The sequence below is a fragment of the Gossypium hirsutum genome, chromosome D05 (genome assembly GCF_007990345.1).
Source record: "Gossypium hirsutum isolate 1008001.06 chromosome D05, Gossypium_hirsutum_v2.1, whole genome shotgun sequence".
Lineage (NCBI taxonomy): Eukaryota > Viridiplantae > Streptophyta > Magnoliopsida > Malvales > Malvaceae > Gossypium > Gossypium hirsutum.
Genome location: NC_053441.1, coordinates 65053919 through 65078973, shown reverse-complemented (window position 1 = coordinate 65078973; position 25055 = coordinate 65053919). Strand labels below are relative to the sequence as shown.

Genomic DNA, 25055 nt, shown 5'->3' with positions numbered 1-25055 from the left:
CAAAAAAATTAAAAAATTAATATTAAATGATAAAGAAATACATTAGTTATAATTACATTTTTTTTTTGTTTTTTCAAACTAATTCACAGTTATATCGTTTTAAATTATTTATTCAAATCACTTAACTTAATTTGAGTATTACTTTAATAAGATTTATGGAGTAAAAAATACCATGCATTTTACTTTCTTTATTTAAAAAGTTAAATCACAGAATAAATTAATTCTTTTTATTTAATTAAAAAATAGTGTAGTAAACAAATTAATTAAACAATATATGTATAACATACTAACATAACATGTGTATCTCATACCGACATTCGGAGATAAAATTGAAAGAAGATTTTAACAAAAAAAAACCTATTTAATTTTTTTATTTAACATACAGATTTAACAATTGAACCGATTTATGGGTTACCAGGTAGGGATATGAATTAGAGTCAGAAACACGATGATGATGATGATGATGTGTTGGGGAAGTGAGAAAATAACACTCCAATTTCGAAAGCATGCTAAAACATGACAGCGTTTTGGCAAATGTGTTCATACCTTCTTTTTTTCTAAACCCAAAAAAATTGCAAGGCAATAATTTAAATGTCACATACACAACTTCAATTCTCAAGACTGCAATAACGAATAGCTAGAAGCACAGGTGTTTTCTCTCTTTTCCTAGTTATTGAATTTCGTAATGAACAAAAAATTCTTTCCTGCAAATCTTCGGACCGATTGGTTCCATCGGTTCAACACACAAGCTCCAGAGGAAACCGGACAATACAGATGAATTTTACGACGTAAGATGATGAACTCCTGTGGAATTTGAAGTAATCAGAATCAAAAGCAAATGATGATTCATTGCAATGTAATTCCATAAAAAGAAGCCCCTAACTCAAACACCATTAACTCTGACTAAAGATCCTGACTCGAAAAACTTGCTTGTCTCAACCAAAAACTAGACTAAAAGTTATCCCAAATGAAAGGAACAATAGTTGTTCTTAAGTTCAAGAAGACTATGAAAGTTTAGCCACCTCTTGAACAATTACCCGTATATCATGCATTTTGTTGGACTTGTCGGTGTATTTGCATTATCCAATCGACGTAACCAACAGTACCGCCCATCTGGTCCTCAAGAAGATTTACAAGCAGCAGGAAACCTTCCCTCGGCTGTTCACCTTGTCTTACAAGATAAGGAAGTTGATAATACGAAGGGTCACTCTCTCTTAGTCTCTTTAACATCTTCATCAGCCTTCTTGACATTTCATTATCATTCTCGGTAAGCGCAACCTGATTTTAAAGAGACAACATGAAGAACCAGTTAAGTAGAAACCTCATAACGAGGCATTCAACTTCAAATACTAACATTAGCCTGCAGAAAAATATGAGCAAGATTACAATCCCGCAGTACTATTAAAGACGAGTTCATATAACAATAAAGGCTAGCATTTGAAGCAAATCTTATATATTTACCGACAATGATATCAATTTCATTAATCCATAAAATGGTCACTAAAACAGATTAAACATACAAGAATAGTTTCATCAAGAGATCATACCCTCGATAATTCTGCTGCAAACTCTGGTCCAAGTAAATTCCTTGCTATATCGGGTGAAAGCATTCTACCAAACCAAATAACAAAGCGTAAGCCATCATCATACAAATAAAGGCCCCTTGAATCTAGGCTTTCTGCGAGCAAAGGCAATCTCTTCATGATGTTTTTGAAATCATCAGCTTGAGCAGATGGCTGCAAATATGAAACATAAGTTATGTTCAGTTTGCAAAATCTACATCTTTATTGAAATATATTTAAAGGTTTCAAATATTTCACCTTCAAAAGATATTCATCAATTCGAATCAAGCTAGGATATAAAAGCTTCAACAACTTTTTAACGGGTAATGCCATCATGGTGAAACCTGCTGCGCAGCGTTCATCAAGCTGAGCGTCTGCATATCCTCCTTTTAGAGGTACTGATTTAGACAGTGCTAATCCGTACAAACACAAGAACTTTAGAGACTCTGGATAGATCATCCTAGCTCCCAACCGATGCCGCACAGCATAAAGATTGCGGTATTCTCTGAGCGCTTTTACAATCCTTTGTTGCAAAGAATTTCTAGCATCTTCAAGTTTACTTGTCAATGTTTTCTCGATTGCTGCAAAACATAAGTCAATTAGAAAACATAAGAATAAGATCAACCAAAACAAATAGCACTCTTGCAGAGGGACTTTTGATTAACTTCACCTAATCTACAAAACAAAGAAACAATGGCACCAGTGTCAGCCTGGCGGTACATCTCCCCCAAATCTGTAACAACAGGGGCAGCTGCGGTATGTACTCTGATACGCCTCTCTCCACAAGATGCAGTATATCTTTAAACTGTTAAAGAAACATCAGTAATCCATATCGTTTTCCACTTATAAAACAATCAGTTTCAGCTGACAAGGGAATAATCGAATAAATTAAAACTGATATAATAAGCTTGCCATTTGAAGGATACAGTAAAGCAACTTGGAAATATACTGTTGGAGTAGAAAGAAGCGTCTCCTCAAGGGATAACTGCATTGCATATGCTTTATCACAGTCTACAGCGGGAAGTGCTAGTAAATCTGTGGACCTCAGCATAAAGTTGCCGTGGTAAGATGTAAACCGAATCCCTGGTGCAAAGTAACAGATAACATGAATAAGTTGCTTTGTTATCAAAAAAACATGGGTCATAATAGCATTTTATATGAGCATTACCCCAAGCCAGCATACAGATGGAAGGGGAAAAAAATCTAGCTAACCCAACTACATTGGAATTATGGCTACATGGCATTAAGGCAACGTTTGGTTACTGGTGTAATAACATGAGTAAAAAGCATATTTAACACATGCTTTAAAATAGTTAGATATTAAATAAAGAATAGTTAACACAAATTTAAACATGCAACTAGAAAGATGAGTAAAAACTCTAGTGAAAATTAAGACCCCTTTAAAATAAGCGAAAAATTTTCCTTCTCTTTGCTACAAACAAGTCATGTGAGTGGCTAAAAATTACCAATTGTGATTAGTTTATAGTTAAACAATGACTAAAACATGTGGAAAAAATAATTCTCTAACCAAATGTAGCATAAGTTACAAATAGCTACAACAATAAGTAAAAAAGAATTTACATACCTTTTCCACATCTTATGCGCATAACTGCTTCCCAGGCTGTTTCCCTAGTAAGATCTCTGGCCAACTCACACCTCAGCTTCTCTCCATGAATGTTTGATTGGAAGCTTGGATAATAATACACTTGACCCCCAGTATATTTTGCCAGGGTTCCTACATTGAAAATTCATAAAAGAGACATCAAGTATCACTAAAAGCTCTTGTAAAAATCTATATCATTTTTAACATAAAAAAAGGGCACTGATCTTTGTACCTAAGGAAGCTATGTCAGTGTATTTGTCACTAAAGGCATAAATATTAACCCCTATCTGGTACTTTGTAAGATCAGCAGCCATTTGCTTGTAGAAAGGATCTTCCGGCAATCTCAATGTATGTTCCTTATCAGTTCCATACACACGGATATCATCTCCACGCAACTTCAAGCGCCCATATCCTAGGGAAGGCAATGTGTTCTGGAATATTAGCAACTTTCCCCCAAGTTGACTCTGCAATAAACAGGTTGCCAAACAACCAAATATATAACGCAAACATCAGCAAGAAACTAGAAGGAATCTTATCATTGATGAAGGCTCACGGTAGAAACGGTGGAGAAAATAACATACCATAACCATGAATGCAGCCTTAAGTGCAGGACCAAAAGCAGATTCCACATTCACATTATCCTGAAACATAGAGGGCAAACTATCCAGGAACGTCTCAACCACATTTCTAGATTCAGACAAGTTGACAAGGAGATCATCGGGCAATGGCACAAATACATCATCTAGATCTGAAACTACCATCATTTGAGGCTGTGTAAGAGATGACTACAAAGACAAAAACCGCATAGTTATTAACTACTTCACTGGAATGGAGAAAATCGAGGCATCTCAGAAAACTTTTCCACTGATCCCAGATGTCACTTACCTTCATATTGTAAAAATGAATGGTGCTATCAAAAGTAATGAAACCAATCTGTGTTCTGGGGTAACCAGGCAGCTCATCCAAACATGAACGTATAGTTTGAGCAACAACCTAAGAAATATGTTGCAAGTTAGCAGAAACTATTACATGCATAAGCAGTATAAGGAGAAAAAAATGGAGAGAAGAACAGCAAGACTTATAAAGGTACATGTTATGACCATAGTTTAATCAAGTATGATCGGAAAATGCCTATAACAACCTGGATGAACAATCAGCTAAACAAGTTCTACTATGTTAAACAAACACTGTAATAATTGCAGCCAGGCTAACCCATATTTCTCTTCTCCCAACAGATTCCATGGCAAGGGGAAAGAGTCTTGCAAATCTTACTTGATAAACATATTTGAGACCAAATTGTGGCAAAGTCAGCCCATCTATCACTTTCAAATAGTACATCAGACAAACACTAGATAACCCAAGCCAGCATCCTCAACTGTAATTCACGTGTTCTTAATTCACATTACAATTAGAAAACTCTGCCTTCATAAATCCCTACTAGAATAACACGATTCTTTATTAAACACACTCTAGTAAATAATCAACTGCCTTAAAGGAAGTGCTTACCTCAATCATACCACTTCTTACTGCAGATATTGAAACATCAATGAGAAAGAAATACAGTGGCGGCATTGGAGGCCGCACCATGTATTCAGTTGGTGCAACAAATTCCACACTGCCTTTTAGAAGCTCAGGCCGCTGGTCCAAATCAATTCTTCTTCCAGTGGCATCCAAGTTCGCAAAATACTCACCAGGAACTGAACATGGAAGTTGAATCAAATAAGCATATATGCTTTGTAATAACTATTAAAGAGATCTACCCAGGACAGAAAGCCAGTCTGCCACACAGTATAACCAATTGGATACAACAGAAAAATAAACAAAAATACATTACCAATAAAGAGAAGTTAGTTGACATGTTATGTGATACTCCATACTGCACCTATTAGTAAATTGAAAATTACATTTTGCAGTTTGCAGTTTACCAGTGTAATGAGATAGTTAAAAGTTAGGCAAGATGCCCATGACAAGCAACCTTGCAGAAAACTGTTATATTTTATTGGAAGTCTATGCGAGTAATGCGCTCATTGCCCTCCAATAATATTTGATATTCCAAAGAAAAAAAATGCAGATAAAAGATAAAAGAATGTATGGCATGGAAAATGGTGCCATAAACATCAGTCACAACTAGAAAACTTGATGCGACTCATTGCACTTGCAACATTGAATTATATCTTTGCTTCCTAGGTTGAGTTTACCATCATTTAGTAAAGAACAGATGTTGCAACGCCACTTTCTTCCAGCATCAGTAAATGTGACATAGGGATTCACATATGTGCGACATCTTCTACAACGAATGATACCAGTCGAAGCAAAATTAATTACAGGCACTTCTTCCTGAACATGAAGCAACAGTAATTGACAGGAAAAACTTAAGTCTTCATGAAAATACAGTTATTAAACAACTGAAAGTAATATTATGATTCTTGAGGCACTTACCCCTTCAGGAGCCTCTGCAAGAGGACAAACAACTGCTCCAAGAGGCAAATGCCATCTTGAAACTAAAGACTGAGAATTTGGTATAGCACTTGTAGTAAGCCGTAGGTATCTAGGATCACAATTCATAGGATACATCTCAAGAAAAGAATTTGGCTCCAAATCACCATCCAATGGCCTAGGAAGTGTTCTATAATCAAGTCCTGGCTCAATTGATCCAGGCATAGATGAAATGGAGAGTGAACTAAAATCTTCTGTCAAGCTTTGGATGCTGCCAGTAGGAGGTGCAGAGCCTGGATGCTGCATTTGGTCCCTTGATTGGTAGCCCAAGTTAGCTGCTACTGGTGGAGGAGGAGCATAACTTCCTTGCTGACTAGCAAAAGGAGAAGGCGGTGCAGGAGGAGGCATAAAACTTCCTTGCTGAGCAGGAAAAGGTGACGGTGCTTGTGAAACTGCAGGCTGCTTGCCTGGATATCCAGGAAAAGGTGGCTGGAAGCTCGACTTGGTAGCAGAATGATCTGGAAGGGGGGAAGCCATCTGAAAATTGGGTCTGGGCCCCGAAAATGATGAATCAGATGGAGGTTGAGGAACATTCGCACTGGATGGAGGAAAATTTACATTTTGTGGTGGAGATCCCATTGGCACTGGCAGAACTTGTGTCTGTGGTCGGAAAGAAGGTGGTGGCACTGATACTTGACTCCCAGGAGGTTGAAATGGTGGCTGCCCCACAAGTGGTGCACGAGCAGGGGGTGCTTGAGCAGCTAAAGGAAACGGTGGAGTTACAAATCGCTGATAAGATCCCCCAGAAGGTGGAACAGATGTTAAGGGCGGAGATGGAACTGGTGGATCACTAAAACGAGCAGGTGGTCTAGGTCCACCTGACGAGAAAGGCGTCATAGTTGGGGGTGCACCTGGTGGAGCAGGTCTAACATTGCTGCTTTCTGATCCCACCACAGGACCAGATGATGAAAAAGGTCTCACAGTTGGCGGAGCAGAAGCAAAAGGGGTAGCAGAAGGTCGCATGGGAAAATTCGGACGACCAGGATTTTCAGTCCCCATGGTGTTCAATATTATGACTATGTTATGAATAGGCAATCTCCCGCAACTAACCCTGCCAGGATAAGTAATATCACAATAGTGAGCATTCACAAAAGGTAATAAATGAAACACCAGTAAACTTCATAGCCAAATCACCCAGAAAAGGCAAAAATTTTCCACAGACATCACCAAGAATCAAGCAGCACCAAATGCACCAAGAAAAACTAAATATTTCAAAATTTCACTTTTCCTTCAAAATTATCATGCTCAATAATTCCATGCATCCCACAACTAAAAGGAAATATTACTGATTCAACCTCCCCTCCACCCCACCCCCCCCCCACCCCTCCCCACCCAAATGCTAACTTCCAAGCCAGCCACAATCAACCACATCCATGAATCTAAGGCAAAAGTCTTATATAAAAGCATAATCTTGAGTTGATAAATTAACTTCCAAATAGCTAAAATATGATTATTTGAAGATCACATATAAACATAATTGAACTCGAAAAGTGTTTGATTTTTTTATTTAAATAAAAATTTAATCAGTTTTAAGCACTTAATATTTGCATCTTAACTATAATACACAGTTTAACAATCAAAAGAAACTTCCAGAACACTCTAAAACAATCAAAATTCAACTCAATTCCAATTAATTTCCCTAAAATCCAGCTCCTTTAATTCAATACTAATCTAAATTCAAACAAAAACAGTTGAGATTCAAATTTTACAAATCATTCATAAAACTGAAATTCCAATAAACTAATCCAAAATTCAATTTCCCTTTACACTAACTTAACTTCAGTTTTGAGTAAAAAAAAATATTCTTTTTTGAAAACCCAAAAAAATATCTTCGCCAAAACAATCAAAAGCTTAAAAAAGAACGACTAACCGGTGTCGTATTCAGCGGCGAACAGCTTCAGTGACTGGCCATGGAAGGATCCACACAATGATTTTTCAAGAAACTGTAGATCAAATAGAAAAACGACGGCGTTGTAAAAGGAATTTGTGGAAAGGGAGATCTAAAGAGAGAAAGAAAAAAAGAAAACTTGCTTAAGAAATTGCAGATCGATGAAGGAAAAAGGAAGCTTAAAAATAAATAAATAAATAAAAAGGAACGTAAACGTACGTCGTTTTATACGTTTTTCTTGCTTGTATGAAGTCGTTTTGGAAGATCTGGAGTTTACTTTTTTATATTTATTTTATTATTTTTTTGTAATGGCTTGGCTGGCCTGCTGGGGCAGCAGTTTCTTCTATTTTTGCATTTTTTCTAAAAAATAAATAATTGGAATTTAATTAGGGCTAGACAAAAGTAAAATTTAAAACCAACTACAACTGAATTTGGGTCAAATTGTTACATTGTTGGAACTAATTGGAGTTTGGACCAATTCATAAATAGCTTAATAGAAATAAGTGAGATTAGATCAAATTGACAATAAGGTCAATAGGCTATTTTTTTTAATTAATTGGGTTTTAGGCCGGTTTTAAAATTAATTAGGGAAATAGACTGATTTCAATAGAAAACGTGTCCAGTTGGGTGAGCTTTCTGTACAGGTGTCAGGAAAGCGCGCCTAGCTAGACGAGCTTTCTAAAACGCTCGTCCAGTTGGATGCACTTTCTAAAAAATTTGTCCAATTGGATGCGTTTTCCTTTTTTTTCTTTAGGGTTAGGGCTTATTTTAGGGTTAGAGTTTTTATTTTAAGGTTAGGGTTTAGGGTATTTTGAAAGTGTTTTGGGTTTTCAACTAAAATAACAGAAGTTCTTAAATAATTTTGAAGGGTCGGAGATGTGATAATACGCATTAGCACACATACATTTCATATGTCATGGCAGGATAGGACCATGACCTTAGAAACTCATCATGGGGAAATCTGATTTCGAGGTAATAATGCTTGATACGATCAAGGGTTGAAGTCAACGTGAAGGTCCTAGTCAGCGGTCGTGATGCGATCATGGGTTCGAGTATAATCGGGGGGCCAGGTAATAGTTGTTACACAATCAAAAGTTTAAGCTTTTTGGGTACCTGCAAACAATGCCCTATATATACCATACATAAGACTGAGGTCATAACCATTCGAAATAACTTTAAGGACTTTCGATGTAATCAACGTAATTTTTTTCTATTTCCAAGCAACCGGTATCTTTAACCTTTCATTCTTGTCCGAAGGCTGACACCGAGGTGGACAGAAAAGGGCTCTCAAGAGGTGAGCGGATGTTCCGACACAGTAGAGGTCAAACTCGGGTTTGCGTGATAGCAATTGTAGTTATTAATGGGTTGTGTAATAACGACAATCGTCGTTGCTCTGAAGAAGCATCACCTTTACTACACCACAACAATTGCTCCCCACCTAAGAGTCCTTTTGCATCCACGATGGTGCCGACCTTCGAATAAGAAGGAAGGTTAAAAGTATTGGTTGCCTGGAAATAGAGAAAAAAATTACACCAATTATAGCTAGAAGCCCCAGATTTTTTCCGTATGAATATGCCCTCAAACTTCTATATGGTATTTATAGGACATCATTTTCGGGCATTCGAAAAGATTGAGCTCGTGGCCACATAACAACCATCAACTTGCTCCCCCGTTATATCTCGATCCATTACCGCATAACGATCGTCGATTGAGGCTCCACGTCGACTTCTACCCTTGACTGTAGAAAGCAAAACCACCCCATAACCGGCTTTCCTAGGATAGGATTCGGAGGCAATGATCCCTTCTCGGCATGATATATGAAATGTGTGCAGCTCTGAGTGATATTGTATCACCGACGACTCAAGAGTACCTCGAATGTAAACCAAATATTTTTAGCGACTGAAAATTTTAAGACCGAAAAATTGTTTATAGTAGAGAAATAGAAAGGATTAGAGAGAAATTATATGAGTGAGGGATGATGAAGCTTGGTATGTAAAAGTCATTTTATAGCAGCATTGAAGGGTCTGTTTGCAAAGGGAAACCTTCAAAGCGCACTAAAATATATTCTAAACGTGTTGAAGAAATGTTTAAAGTGTCTGAATTATTTGAAGTGTCAAGCTTTTCAACCTTGGAAATAGTAACTTTGTTAAAGAAAGCTCGTCCAGCTGGGAGGCTTTCCTGCCATGTCAGCAGGAATTTCTATAAGTTCAAAGAAACCTAGTGAGTTTATTCATTCAACTTTAAAAGGGTTGCTTTAAATTCTAAGAGAAAATATTTTGTGCGTAGAGTAAAACTCCCTAGGATTCGTGAGGAAATTCTGTGAACTTAAATGGCCCTGACCTCCGTAAAATCTAACGCACATATAACAATTGTGTTTATGGGACTAAATCTTGCCCTAATTGTGGTTATACGAATAATCGCCCTGACCGCGGTTCCTTAGCCTAAACCTTTGTTCTAAATAATGTCTCTTCTTGATATCCACTTTTCTTTAATGGACTCAGGACCTCAATGTAACCCCATGGTACCTGTTCTTTCAATCTATTACTTTTAGATACTTCGATTGACCGGTAGTTCCCAATGAACTATCTCTTACCTAGGTATCTCTTGACAGTTTCCACCGCTGGTAGACCTTCAAGATATTTCTAGTGCTTCTTAGTATTTTCTGGCAAACTTTATTAGCCATTCAGCCTTGGGTTGACATTTCCTCCCATGAATACTCTTGGTGCCTACTCATTTAGCTACCTTTTATCGATTCAAATTTGAGCCTATATCTGCTTAAACATTATAGAATCCGTGACTTTTTTGGTGGACTTTCCTAGGCAAACATTACATTTACCATCTTGTTTAAAGAATCTTTCCATCTTTTTTCGCATAACTAAGTTAATACACTTCCTAGGTTCTAATCCTCATTTCCTTTGACAAATCCCATTAGTTGTCCGTTAGCATGTGTCTCCAAACGCGTCAGGCCCATTCTGTCTAATGACTGGTTGCTCAAGTCACAATGCAACTTCTTCTTTATACTTTGGCAGTTTTCTCGATTTACTGATTTGTGGATAGCACATACTGCCATAGCTGAGTTATGGTCTTATACATGTAAACCACATGTTTAACATCCTAGCAGACTACTTCATGTTTATTATCTCGGCGGACTACCCTGTGTTTATTGTCCCGATGGACTACCCTATTTTTATTGTCTCGGCAGACTACCCCATTTTTATTGTCCCAGTGGACTCTATTGGTTGCCATAGCCGAGCTATGGTCATACACCTTTAAACCATTTTTGAGGTGTCACCCTTAAAGACCTTACCGCCATTGCGGTGTCGCTTCATAGAGCCTGTAGACCGTTGTCACGGTGTGGCTCTATGGAACCTATAAATCGTTGTCACGGTGTCGTCCCGAAGAATTAGTTGATAATCGTCATCACGGTTCCATTCTAGTGAGCCAGTTGATATCATTCTGTCTCGCATCTAACCTTGATGCTTGGGCATTACAATGTCCCCTTTGCAAGGCCCGGAGCTTTCCCGGTTTGCACTCAACAAAATCTGATTGCGAAATCTAACTAAAATTTCTATTTTCTTAGCAATCCGCTCATTCCTCTAGTCCGCAAGGCCCGAAGCAAGCCAGTTGACATTAACTCTTACATATTTTTCGATCGTAAGACTTGTTGTAGGTATCCCGAGCCAGACTTGGACATAAGATCATCGTTCAAAACCTTGAAAGTCATGTGTGTGTTATTTTACAAGGAAACTGAGGCAAAATTGAACCTAACCCAGACTACACGGCCTACCACATGGGCATGCGGGCCGCCCATGTGGACCGCATGACCCCCTTAATGAATGTTATGCAAACCCCTTAATGAACGTTATGCAAACCTCTTTGTGAATGTTGTGTGAACCCCTTATTGAATGTTATGCGAACATCTTAGTGAATGTTATATGAACCCCTTAGTAAATTTTATGCGAACCCTGTTGGAAAATAGGGTTTGAAAAAAGCAGCGAAAAATAAATTTAAAGAAAAATTAGAGTTTTAAAAAAAATTCAAAATAAGAACTTGGTTGTGATATCTAAAGTAATAAACACTTAATCAAAATTGTACATTTTCTATTCGTTTAGGATGGACCCACTATTCTCAAGCTCATGTTTGCCGAGTGTGGGCTCGCTTCGAATCAGAAAAGCTTTCACAAAAATTACCAGTCAAGTAATATCGCAATTCTCTAAACTTTTGGGCCAAGTTGTAATAAGAAAAATATCTCTAGAAATTTTCTGAAATAATTTCTTCAGAAAATTTTATCTCTACAACTTTCTCTTGAATTCAAATGTGAAAAATTATTACCCAATGCTCTATTTATATAGAGAGAGTTTAGAGATTTCAATTATGATTAAACTTAATCACTTTAATATTAAATTAATATAATAATCATCAAGATAAATATTAGATTAAATTTAATATTAAGTCTTATTAAATTAATAAAATACTATTAAGATAAGTATTAAATTTAATTTAATATTAAATTTATTATTTTTGGAATAGTTAATCTGAAATCAAATTCTTTGTTAGAGTCCCAATAGGAGTGTCATTTTTTCAATGCTCAACCACCGAAGACCCACCGTCATCGACCATTTTCTAGCCAACAGAATGTGCTATCGTAGCTGTCAACACCCCGAGCTGGTCCGTTTCTGCCAGTTTGGTCCAAGAAAATGACGACCCGATCGGTCCGATCCAGCCACCGATTGGATCGTCGGGCCAGTTTCACATACCAGACCCGATTCAACCAATTTATGGGTCTTGGTCTCAGTTTTGGGCTCCCGGGCCCAATTTACGATCTTAGATCCAATTTTCAAGTTCAATTACCCATTGGGCCAATTGTCTGACTTGAAAATTAATTTTCAAAAATATCATATTAATTTTAATTAATTTGATTAATTTAATTTTACTTGATCAAAATTAATTTTCCCAAAAATCACTTAGATTTTTCAAATTAATTTTTCAAGAAATTCTTTAATAAAATTTTCTAGTTTAACAATTATTACGATTGCCCAATTTAATTCTACATCAAATAAATTGACTCAATTAAATTATTTCCAAAGTCGTAAAATTTTTTTCTAATTCAAAAGCAGTCCGGTCGAGTTTTTGTTGAGTTAGCGGATGGACCAATCAGACATATACAATTAAGCTCTAGTAATTGAAATTATGTCCAAAAGCATCATTCCGATAATTCAAAATTACTTAATCATGAAGTCAGTCCACAAGAAGTACCATGATTGAAAACTCCTTATTGTATACTATTTACGAAAGCAATTCATCCAATTCCATTGTCCAATGACCTCATCATGTGTGTGTTACCCTCATATGATATCATTGATTCCTTTGAGTTAAATCCGTTCACTCAATACAGTCCTGTTTTATCTCATTGCTGCCATTGTGTCTTCTTAATGATTAATATAATCACTGCCAACAAATGACTGTGATAAATTACTCGTTCGAGAACAAGCAACTCGTGGTCACGTTCCATATTTATCAATCCACACAATGTCAATGAAAGGACATCGTTAACTCTTTAATTGAGCTTTGAATTCCACTATTGCTAGTAAAGCCATCCCATACACAAGTTATGTACTCAACATACTAGCTATCAGCTCGATCATCTTTAGAGCATAAGCCTCTAGTTATATCAAAGCACATGAGCTACATATGCATGGTTAGTTACTAACTTAGGATTTCGACAAGTCACACCATGAATGTCACAAGTTAATTAATTCACAAACAGATTCAAAATTAATTTATCTTGGGTCCAGTCCAATGTATCATTTTGTCATTGAATACATCTATATCTCTACATGTGGAGTCAACTGCTCCGATAGCCAAGACTAGCCATCTCCTTAATTGGAATTGTAGATAACATAATAATCATTCTCAGTATTTGAATCAAATGCTCACTTTGATTCTTTTATGAGATTACAGACTCATTTAGATTATTTACTGAAATAAGTTGTCTTTCTTGAAATGTAAATGTTCTTACAATGCCACTTATCATCAATTTGAACTTAGACAATTAATAAGCTAGTATTTGCTTGTCACAATTTCGATATGCATGCAAAATATGAAAGACAAAAATACAAAAAGATATAATAGTGAATTGTGAAATTTATTTATTCATCGATCAAATACATAGAAAATAATTACATGTTTACTACACCATGGGTACATATCCCAACAAACCCCGTAGTGAATGTTGGGCAAACCTTTTAGTGAATTGTTATGCGATTCCTTTTAAAGCTAATATGGGATCCTTTTAACTATTAAGTGAACCCTTTTGTAAAACTGTTATGTGAACCCTTATGTATATTGTATTGCAAACCCTTATGTGAACCCTTATTGCGAACAGTCATGTAAACCTTTAATGCGAACATTCATGCGAACCTTATCCACGAGCCTATGTGGAATCTAAACTAAGTCTATGTGTTTTGTGCTTGTTTGCATGAAACTTGATGAGTAAACTCTTTAGTGATTATATGCTTGATTCGAGACCATAATATGCAAAATTGTTATATGTTCTAACATTATTATGGTTGGTTTATATCGTTTTTGACTAGCAGGCATACCATGATGTGCATATGAGACATGTTATGATTAGAATTGTATTATGTAATATTAAGTTGACTATGCATGATCTTAAGCATTCCAAAAGCATGTGAACATGCACTGATACTATTAACCAAATGTATGCAAAGCATACAACCAAACTGTTTTACTGAATTACTTGATAAGCATGATAATGTACCGCATAAACTGTTATTGAAAAATATGTATGTATTGCCATGTTATATTGCATATTGCATGGGGTGGGATGTTTTGAACGAAGGAAGTAGTCAACAGCTTTTCTGCTTGACCAATGGTTTATCCACAATGTATTTTAGTCAGCAACCATCTGTTTGATTAGTAGTTTATCCATGGCTAGTTTAGTCAGCAGTCATCTGCTTGACCAGTGGTTCATCCATAACGTATTAGCAGCTTTTATCTGCACAGACTGATGGTTCATCCGCCAATATATATTATCATTAGCAGGTCATTTGCAATGAGTGATTTATCCACAATGTGGTATAAAGGTAGAGGAGTTCTGAGGAACTCCTATTGTGGTGTGTAGCGATAGGGTAGGACCTTTCTACTGTTAAACCAAACTTACATTACATTCATAAGCAATTACACCTGGCTATGAACATTGAAATATTATGTTGATTAGTTGTTTCAAATTATCGATATTTTTTATTTCTAATTAATTGTGATTTATCAAGTTAATTTTCTGAATGTTTTGTCTATTGTTGCATGGTTTTCTTGTTATGGAACTCACACTGAGCTTCATAGCTCACTTCCTCTTTTATTCCATCTTTACAGATAACCCACTAGGTTAGAACACAAACGGGGCATACGGAGGGCTCAAAAATGTTTTATTTTTATGAAAGTATTATTAGACTTATTTTTATATTTTTTGTTATTTTGGAACTATACTGTTTTATTTTATGGCATGAGACTCATATTTAAGGTTTATTTAGCATACATAACATTTAACTTAATTTTAAAATATAGTTTTTATTCAATGAAGGCATGAAATATAATTTTAACAAATCCAAATAAAAATCACTCTTCCCCTGCCAGATTAAAATTGAAAAATGTGAATAATAAAAAAATAGAAAATTAATTTTTTTTTAAAAGTCATCGTTACTTAAGAAAGTTAAACTAAAACATTTATTTATAACCCGTCAGCTTTTTTGAAAATAGACTAAATTTTCTTCTAAATTAAATAAATATTTTAAATTGATTGTTTTATAAACCTTGATCATACTAGGTCATCTCAATGACTGATGTAATCTCCCGAATTCGGGTCTATCATCCAGGGCGAGTTGAAGAGGTTACAATTTTTGTGAGAAAAATATTAGATTAAACAATAAACTACCACGTGTTACCATCTGATTAGTCCGTTAATTTATTTTAAGAGTCAACATGACCAATGGCAAAATTTTTAACGAAGAGACTTAATTAATTATTTACAAAAACTTAATTAAATACAAATTTAGTACATGCTTTTTATATATATACATAATCCTTTATTTAAAAAACTAAATGACAAAGTCAAAAATCATAAGGAAATAGATCCAGATAATATGTATAATTAGAACAGAAAAGCCTCATTCTCTCTAATCAATTCTTTTTTTCCTTTTTAGCTCTCCAAAAATTCCTTTCTTTTTAATTAATCTAACATTACTTATTTATTATTTACCAAAAATTATAATTTTTTTCTAATCTTTTATTCTTATTTTTACCTATCACCCCACTTATCCAGCTGTAGAATTGGTCTTCACTTTCATAAATAATTTCCTTTAATTACCATTTTTATCCTCACATTTAATCATTTTGATAATTTCCCAATTTTTTTTGTATAAAATGAAAATTAAATAAACCACAAAATTATTAAATTATCATTCATAATCAAATCTAAATTTAGAACATTGGGATTTTTTTAAATAATATTTTAATAACTCATTTTTCTATAGAAAAAAAATAAATAACATTTAGGGGGGGGATTTTTGAGTATAGTAATAAGAAAAAGTAAGAAAGTATATCGCCTTGATTCTCTCTAACTCATTTTTTTTATAAAATATCTAGCTTTGAATATTTAAATTCTTTTTTTAAGCTCACTAAAAATTATAATTTTAAAAAAACTATTTAAGGTGAAATTTTTCTGTATAAATTTACCAACACGAAGTAAACAAAGTTTTTGTTTTTACTTTAAAAAATCTTTTTTTATATACATATAGTTGAAGAAAAAAACCATAAAAAATCACATGAAAAGTTGAAAAGTGAAGCATAAAAGAGAATTTAATATCTTCATAGAACAACAACAACTCTACTTGTTGCTACCAGGAACCAGCTGCTTTTACATTTCCAACAAATTTTTTCCTTGGTAAGTTCCTATTTTCTTTAAAGAATTTCTGGGTTTTGTGCTTTTTTTTTGTATTTATGACTTAATATTTTTGTTATTTGCAGATTTAAGTTGATCAACTAAATGCATGATGGAATTTTCCGACTATACACAAATTTTATTCAACAAAATCAAGAAATTTGAGCCTGAAAATGTATTGAAAATCATAGGATACATTCTCTTACAAGACCATGGTGAGCAAGAAATTGCTCAATTAGCACTGTGCCCTGATAAGGTCATTCGAGAAGTAATCTATAAAATCAAACTTGAGCTTCAACAACTCGCCCTTAAATCCGGGTCACCTCCGATATCACCGTCGATGAACTCGGTGACGACTCTCAATTCCGAAATATCTTCACAGTTCACTTCTTTCTCACCACCAGTCTCATCAAGCACTTTAGATGATCAAATGGGATCTTTAAACTTAAGAAGTGATAATAGTTTTTCCAATGATTATTGTTACTGTAATTTCGGAGTAAGACCGGGACTACGTCGGCATCAAAACAACGCACCCGATTTTCCGGTTAAGACTTGTCATTATTTCAACAAAGGGTATTGCAAACATGGGAGTAATTGTAGGTACTTTCATGGTGAAGTCTCGGATAATCTCCCTCAAATGTTTGTTCATTTGGATGGTGCCACTGGTTATAAAGATCATGTTATGTCACTAGAGAAATTAGAGGTTGAATTAGTCGAGTTATTGAGAACGAAACGAGGCGATCCGGTCTCGATCGCGTCGTTACCGTTGCTATATTATGAGAAGTATGGCAAAGTTCTACAAGCAGATGGTTATCTTACTGAAAGCCAAAGACATGGAAAAGCAGGCTATAGTTTAACTAAGCTTCTCGCAAGATTGAAAACCGCTATTCGAGTGATCGACAGGTACATGATATGAACTTGTATTTTTCGAAAATTAGGAATTTAGTTCATTTACGTTTCTTCGTTCCGATTAGAACTTAAAACCAATAAAAATGAAATCTTACGTGGTTTCAATAACAGGCCGCATGGACAACATGCAGTCATTTTAGCCGAAGATGTACCAAAATATATGGAAAATCGAAATGATCGAAACGATCCAGGTCCGATCATTAACGGGTCGAGGCAGATATACCTTACGTTCCCGGCCGAGAGCACATTTAGTGAAGATGATGTCTCCAATTATTTCAGGTTACATGATGTTTTAAAGCCATTTTATAGGCTTATTTGCATATTCATTGTCTTAAAAGAGTTCTCTTACTTGCGTAGCAATTATGGACAAGTTGAAGATGTACGGATCCCTTGCCAACAAAAACGAATGTTTGGGTTCGTAAACTTTGTTAGTTCCGATACTGTGAAGATGATTTTGGCCAAAGGAAATCCGCATTACGTTTGCGGGGCTCGTGTTCTCGTCAAACCTTACAGGGAAAAATCCAAGCTGGTTGACAAGTACGGTAACACCTCTTATCTAATCTCATAATAGAGGTTTAAAACTCATGTTATGGCTTAAGTCGTGCCCAAAACCAAGCATAAAAACTCGAATTTTAAGCTTCAAGACAACATGTATCGACACTTTCTTGTATGGTATCGATACATTATCTTTTTACTATAATAATTTAGCTAATGATTCTTAAACAATTTTGACAAGAGGATTGACAGGACCAGACCCTCCTAAAATAAAAAGTTTTCCAAGTCTTTATAATTTATAAAATTTTAAATTAGTTATGGTAAAATTACACTTTGCCCTTCTAAAAAAGATAAAATTTTAATTTAACATTTAAAAAAATCATAAAGATATAAACTATTAAAATGGTAAAATTACATTTTTATTATCATAAAAATATACAACTTATTTCCGACCTCTCAAAAAAATTTTTGCCTTCGCCCCACCGTTAACTTATAAAATATGATAAACTTACACTAAACATACCTAGTCGCACAATCAAATGTACATTATGCCACATGCCATTTCTAAGTACAAAATTTATACCAAATGGCTTGAGCTTGAGTCCATATTGAGTGATGTGATCTCAAATGGTTAAGTTTCAAGAATCCAATTCAAATATGATATAAGATATTTTGTCTAACATGTAACCAATTAAAATTAAGTGATATCAAATATAATAAATTAACTTATAACTCACAATTAAATCTTCAATTATACATTACCATTCATACATTAAAGTCCTTAAAATAAGAGGATAATACACTTCAGCGCACTCGAACTCACGGCCTTCTGCATTGACAACAATTATCATATCAATCGATGTAAGACTCAAACAATATTTTTCATTTAAAACATTAAACATATAATATCTTCACCGTGATCATAATTTCATTAACATAAATAAAACAAGTTATTGAATCATAGCATATCATATACATAACCATTCACATCCTAAACATATATTATTCATATCACATACATATTTCAACACTTGTACATAAATTCTTTATTTCAAATTATGTCATATTTAAAACTTGTTTCAACTTATTTCTTATCTTTTATAACATTAATTAATTACACCATTAATCCATATATTTTAATTTTACATAGTGACTAATATTTTAAATTTCATATTCAACATTAATCTCATTATAAATTCTTATCATATCTGCTTTTTTTTATATAATGCCTAGAACTACTTATAGCCCTTCCTCAACTTTTAAATTGGAAGATAATGCACTTCAGTACACTAACAACAATGCTAATGACAATGCACCAATGTGTGTGAAAACTTGACTTCCCCTAAGATACCATACACGCTAAATAAACCTTGTAACCCTTATTCAACATTTTCCAAGCCTTCACCGCAGAAATCACTTTAGCAAAGCATCCAAACTTCATACCAACAACTTCCAGCACAATACCATACAAATATTGAATAACAAACCTCTTCTAACTATCCAATATAACATTATGCTTGATAGCCAGTACACTCCCAAAATCACATATCTAACTCAAAAAATGACATCACTATTAAATCTGCTAAGAACATAATTCCCTAAATCATCGAATGAAAATGATTACAGACCTTATCAACAATCACACCCTACCCCTAAAAGACTAGACATTGAAATCCTTATATCTGGCAATTCCATAGGAACACTGCACACACAGGTCACACTACTATATATATCGAAATGTGTAGAAGGATCAATCAATGCATCAACTGGAATAGAAAAAAAGAATATATACCTTTGACCATAACAATAGCGTCCACACCATAACGAGCACGAACAAATTAAGCCAAAACCAAAGCTCTAGCCTCAAATCTAATAGTAGCAGTAATATCTATAGTCCTCCTCTAACCTCACCTAACAACATTCTCTCCCCCTGTAGTCGTACCACAACCACAAGGCACATGCACCAATCTTCTTTCAAAACTCCCCACACATGCCTATGGCCACAGTGGTCACACTTCGAAGTACTAGATACCAAAACAGGTCCACCTGAACTAGCCATAGAAACAAAATATTGCTGCGATCGTCTTCCCTCAAAATGGAACCTAGAAGGCACAAATCACTTAGAAACTCTGAAATCTCTAGCTCACTTCGAAACAGGCTACGAACTAGAACCACCAACTCTCTTCTCTTGAGTTTGGTTATCATCGAGTTTCTCGTCTAACCCCAAAACTTGCTCAACCATCTTGGCTCTCTTAATTTTGTCAGAAAACTCTCACTCGGTGGCCACTAGTTGTACATATATCTCATCCCACAATCCTCTAAGAAATTAGATGGAATTCTCAACTTTCATTGGTACCATCTTAGGAGCATACCAACTAAATCAGAGAAACTCTTGCTCGTAGTTTGCCACAAACAAGTTGCCTTATTAGCATAATAAACTCTTATTTCCAATCCTCCAAATACAACTTTCTGGCATACGTCTTTTTGAACTTCGCTTGGAAAAACCCAATTTATCATTTCAATTGGAATAGACTGACTTATAGTTAACCATTATTGGTAAGCTTCTTCCTTTAACAAGTGAATTATGCACTGAACTCACTCAACTTGAACACATTCTAGTTGATTCATTGCAAGCTAAGATTCTGCTGCGAAAGGATCAACACCTTTCAACCCCTTGAAGTCCACTATTTCGTATTTTTTAAGCTTCCTAGTAGCAATCTTACAAACTCTCATAACAATTCAAACTTGTGGTGTAGCCCCCCTAAACTCTATGGAGTGCATCTGCGATAGTACACAATAGAGCATCATCATTTTTAGCATTTCGACCACCAACTATAGTTTGTGCACCAACATCAAGTGCCTTAGGATAATTCTTGTCTCCCACATCAGTTTGAGTAGCTTAAGGTAAGGGGAGAATTTGAGGGTCTAACTCAACCTCCTCATCTAATGCATTAAGAGATTCAACAGACATATTGAATTTATACAAACATATAACAACTAGAGAAAAATTCAACATTCAAGTCTTAACTATCAATAAAACTTGGTTGGTTCACCTAATGGCATGTACCCTAGACAAAATCACAAAAAAATTATGCATTTTGGGCCTAGAACCAGCTAAACCAAAACCCCCTCTAATATCAACTAATGTAACACCCTACACTAGACCTAGAAGACGATCAGATGCAAGATACCACATTCGTTTTCGAAGCAAACATTAAAACGATCATTGAAGCTAAAAAAATTCAACTAAAACAACTCAAGCATGGCATGAACAATTAAAAGAAGATATAAAGTGTTAAACATACTCAATTAGACCCACATATGATAAACCAAGGTCAAAGAAAGTTAAACATAGAGCCAGGTTACAAATTGTAAGTCAAACAAGAAAAATGCAAGACTCTATGTCTTAAGACATACTTTCCTTATTTTCAGATCTTAGCTTCGAAGTTTTATGTCTCAAGACAATGCACAATATCTCAAGACTCTGGACTGAATTTTTTATATTTTAGCTTCAATATTTTATCTCTCAAGGTAATGCAACCATATATAGAGACTTTGATGTCTATGTATCAAGGCCTGCACTTGGAAATGCAAGAATCACATGAAAATATTCTTGTGATCTTGAGACACATGCCCAAAAATGCATAAAACAAGCATTACAAGTCATGCAATTGTGTCTCTAAAGGTCCCTAAACATAAGCAACATGCAACCAAATAATAGAAAACATATTTGAAATGCCAAAACAAGTCAAACACATATAAAATCTTGGCTATTACCACAATAGATAAAAAAAAATCACTAGGTAAGTAAATTGTAACACTTATAATGCATGCATAAACCATACATATTTGCATCACAGATTAAATCCAAAAGTGTGGAAAAGTTTCAAAATGAACCAAAACATACCAAATACTTCAAAACAACATAAAAATCCACTTAAAGATGCAAAAATTCACCTAGTGACCTATATACATGCCTAAAACACTAAGTCTAAAATAAACATTATAAAGTTCAAAAGTAAAGCTGAGACTTCAAGCCTTGGATGTTGGGATAACCAAATCAAAATTCGTGCACATTCTTACTACCTGTGCTTGGAACAAATAATTCATATGCTAAGCAACAAATATAACCAAGTTTGTAATACAAAACAATTAAGCAACAAAGCACGCTAACACAAGAAATATACATGTGTTATCTAATTAGCTTCATTTAAAACATTTCCAATAGCATAATTCAAGTTCCTCAATATATCCAAACCATACTGGAGCATTTGCCTCAAATAATTACATATCATATTCCCAAGTGTCACGATCATCAACATTTTCAATTTGTATTCATCATTACCATATTAAATCATAATTAAAGTTTTGCCCCTATTAACCAATAGTGGAACAACGAATAGATACACAAATCAAACTCATAACACACCTCAAAAGTTGTGCAAAACCGCCAAATGGGGAAAAATGCACTAGTAAGAGTGAAAACATGACTTCCCTTGCACACCAATCATGAACACAAGCACAAATAGAAGGCACACAAGCGCAAATCCTCCCTCTATCACAAACAAATCCTATGGCATGACAACAATACTCAAACCATTCCCAACTTTGTTTAATAGGGTGTTTATCAATCTACATGTCTTAGAATCATCAAGCAATATTAATTATCATCATGCATCACAAGAATCAATCCCACATTCTTCACAACAAATCATACTTGAGACAATAATATTCATTTACATTGTTTCACCGCAATTAACATGTCGAGCATAGGTTTCATATATGCAAAAGTCAAGTCTTTGCCAACACATATCACCGACAATATAAAATCAACAAGATTTCCTAAGCTAAATTGCTCAATCAAGTTTATACCACAAATTGAATTAAAAAAGCACAAACTGAAAACTGTTACACCTCCTCAATCTTCTTCTTTCCTTTGGCTTTAGAAGATTTGACCACTTCCTTTGCTACAAACCCTAATAAAAAAGATGAACTAAGGTTAGAAAAAAAACATAATTAAGCATTAAAACCTCCTAAATCTAATGATGAGATGCTCAAGTTATCTTCCTTACACTACCTTAAGATCACTTATCTTATTCTTATTCTAAACTCTCAAAACTCAAGAATCTAGCTAAACTGCTCCTCTAACCAATTTTTGAAAAAGGGAGATTTGCTAAAATGGGGTTGGAACAATTACCAATCAAGGACCTCACCTCTGAAAAAATCTATTTTGTAATTCTCTCACATCCCCTAATATATTTCCTAGCTTTTGACCCCAACAATTTTATTATTCTTGCAATTTAGCCCATAAGCCTTAAATTTGAAATTCTCAATTCTAAAAAATTGACACATCTAAATAAATTTGAATTCATCTGATTCGTCCCCACACCTATTCTCGAAAACCTAACAATTTAACTTTTTGGATGGGTCGATTTAATAAATCGACTTAAAACCGAATTCTATAACTTCAGCAAAAATCGGAGCATTACAATTCTACATTTTTCTTTTCTTTCATTTTAATCCACTTATTCCACCAACCTATCCCATTACACCAAATTTTCATCATTATGTCTTGAAATATCAACCAATTATGGTAAAAATTGCTAATTGGACCCCTGATACAAAATAGTAAAATTATACTTTGGTCTTTAAACTTTTCCACTTTACTCAATTTAATATATACCTCGATTTTTCAACTCCACATGTCAATATATTTTTCGACGTCATATTTAAAAAAATGTTTATTTGCACCACCCATTTTCATCTTACGGTCTATTTGCACTTTAAGTCCTTATACTTTTACAAATTCTCAATTTAATCCTTACTAAAATTTCACCATTCATTCTTTCTCTTCTAATATCTAATTCATCTCCCATATACTTTATTCAGATAAATCTCAACTCATTTTCTTCATAAATCTACTATATGCATTTCTAGAATAGTACCAACTACTATATCGAAAATTTTAGGGTGTTACAAGTAAATATAAATGTTTCTCATTTTTACACCAATTTCATGAATTGAATGCATAGTATGACAATCATTTCTCTTCTTTTTTTTTAATATTTTTTTGGTTTCTATATCATTCGGCTACATTTGATTTTTGTGTAGGAAGTACCCCGAGAGAATCGAGTCTCCCATGTATTATTCTTCATATTATATGGAACCCGAGCTTCACTCAAGTAAGTACCTCCATTTCATCGTTTATCCAAATTATGGTCCATAGCTACATAAACACTCGCCATTTTTGGGGCTATTACTCGATTTAGCTCTGTTGAATACGATGTTAATTCATATTGTATAGTTTTAAGCATTAGGCAATGTTTACTATCGAGTATCTAATGTATGATTTTCTCAGTTCCAAAAGGATATGCGACGTCGAGGTTGTTCCGTAAGCAATTTATCGAAGATCAAGATCAAATCTTTAAGCTTCAAAGAAGGCACTCGTCAGAGATGCATTTGTCACAAAAGCCTCTAGCTCACCAATCCTTCGGTTACTTCATGGATGAGTTAAAGGTCACGGAAGGTAGTGAACTTTCCCATTTTATATATGTATATTCATTACCTTGGCCACCCTTACAACGCTTTCTTTTCCACCTAGCAGATCAACTCGATTTCCCGTCGGCAGAGTTCAATTATTTGTTGGAAGCTCTCAACATCAACACCACATCTGATGGAAAAATCAAACATGTAGAGATGAACAACAATGACCAAGAAAGGTATAAAAGTTACTTTCTTTCCAAGTTTTTTCTTTTCATATTTGATTGTTTAATGATCTATTCCAAATCAAAACTTCATGTATCTGCAGCGAAGGACTTAATCTGCCGGATAGCCCTTTCACTTCTGCTATAGAAAGTGGCGGCATTTCAACAATCATCTAGGCGAAGTGAAAAACATGTTAGAGCTAGTTAGAATACCAGGGTGACACCTGCACATTTTATCGTTATTATCAAACTATCATGTTTCCAGTTTTTTATGTAGATCACTTTTGAGATATTTTTTAAACAAATATTTTATGTTTAAACTCTATTAAGAATGCTAAAATAAACATTCTCAAAACAATTTATCTAAAATATTTAGTTGATTTTGCTTTGTCGACTTAGTTTTTCAAAAAATAATTTAAAAAATCATTTTAAAAATATCGTA

At 34.5% G+C, this 25055-nt stretch overlaps 2 protein-coding genes across 4 annotated transcripts; one reads left to right on the top strand and one right to left on the bottom strand.

Annotated features, from left to right (window-relative positions):
- Positions 1-477: 477 nt before the first annotated feature.
- LOC107903437 (protein transport protein Sec24-like At3g07100) lies at positions 478-7798 on the bottom strand. Of its 2 annotated transcripts, none has more exons than XM_041092546.1 (14): positions 7532-7798; positions 5605-6712; positions 5364-5502; positions 4672-4862; positions 4051-4158; positions 3747-3950; positions 3398-3629; positions 3148-3297; positions 2489-2645; positions 2233-2360; positions 1821-2143; positions 1548-1736; positions 1023-1278; positions 478-804 (listed from the first exon to the last, which is right to left on the bottom strand). In XM_041092546.1, the coding sequence occupies exons 2-13, from the start codon at positions 6658-6660 to the stop codon at positions 1045-1047; spliced, it is 3111 nt and encodes a 1036-aa protein (XP_040948480.1). In that variant the 5' UTR covers positions 6661-6712; positions 7532-7798; the 3' UTR covers positions 478-804; positions 1023-1044. The 2 variants fall into 2 exon arrangements, with proteins under 2 accessions (XP_040948480.1, XP_016684978.1); XM_016829489.2 differs by having other exon boundaries at positions 1038-1278.
- An 8498-nt stretch (positions 7799-16296) lies between these two features.
- Positions 16297-24938, top strand: LOC107902898 (zinc finger CCCH domain-containing protein 18). 2 transcript variants are annotated; one of them, XM_016829006.2, is made up of 8 exons: positions 16301-16508; positions 16592-17408; positions 17526-17693; positions 17772-17951; positions 24021-24091; positions 24268-24435; positions 24514-24628; positions 24718-24938. In XM_016829006.2, the coding sequence occupies exons 2-8, from the start codon at positions 16615-16617 to the stop codon at positions 24788-24790; spliced, it is 1569 nt and encodes a 522-aa protein (XP_016684495.1). In that variant the 5' UTR covers positions 16301-16508; positions 16592-16614; the 3' UTR covers positions 24791-24938. The 2 variants fall into 2 exon arrangements, with proteins under 2 accessions (XP_040948479.1, XP_016684495.1); XM_041092545.1 differs by having other exon boundaries at positions 16297-16508; positions 24268-24628.
- Positions 24939-25055: the final 117 nt, after the last annotated feature.

Coding starts and splice junctions, on each gene's coding strand:
- LOC107903437 (XM_041092546.1), bottom strand. CDS start 6,660: ATGGGGACTGAAAATCCTGGTCGTCCGAATTTTCCCATGCGACCTTCT. Junction 4,159..4,671: donor TAAGAAGTGGTATGATTGAG/GTAAGCACTTCC, acceptor CATATTTCTTAG/GTTGTTGCTCAAACTATACG. Junction 1,279..1,547: donor TTGCAGCAGAATTATCGAGG/GTATGATCTCTT, acceptor CTTTAAAATCAG/GTTGCGCTTACCGAGAATGA.
- LOC107902898 (XM_041092545.1), top strand. CDS start 16,615: ATGATGGAATTTTCCGACTATACACAAATTTTATTCAACAAAATCAAG. Junction 17,952..24,020: donor AAATCCAAGCTGGTTGACAA/GTACGGTAACAC, acceptor ATTTTTGTGTAG/GAAGTACCCCGAGAGAATCG. Junction 24,629..24,717: donor AACAACAATGACCAAGAAAG/GTATAAAAGTTA, acceptor ATGTATCTGCAG/CGAAGGACTTAATCTGCCGG.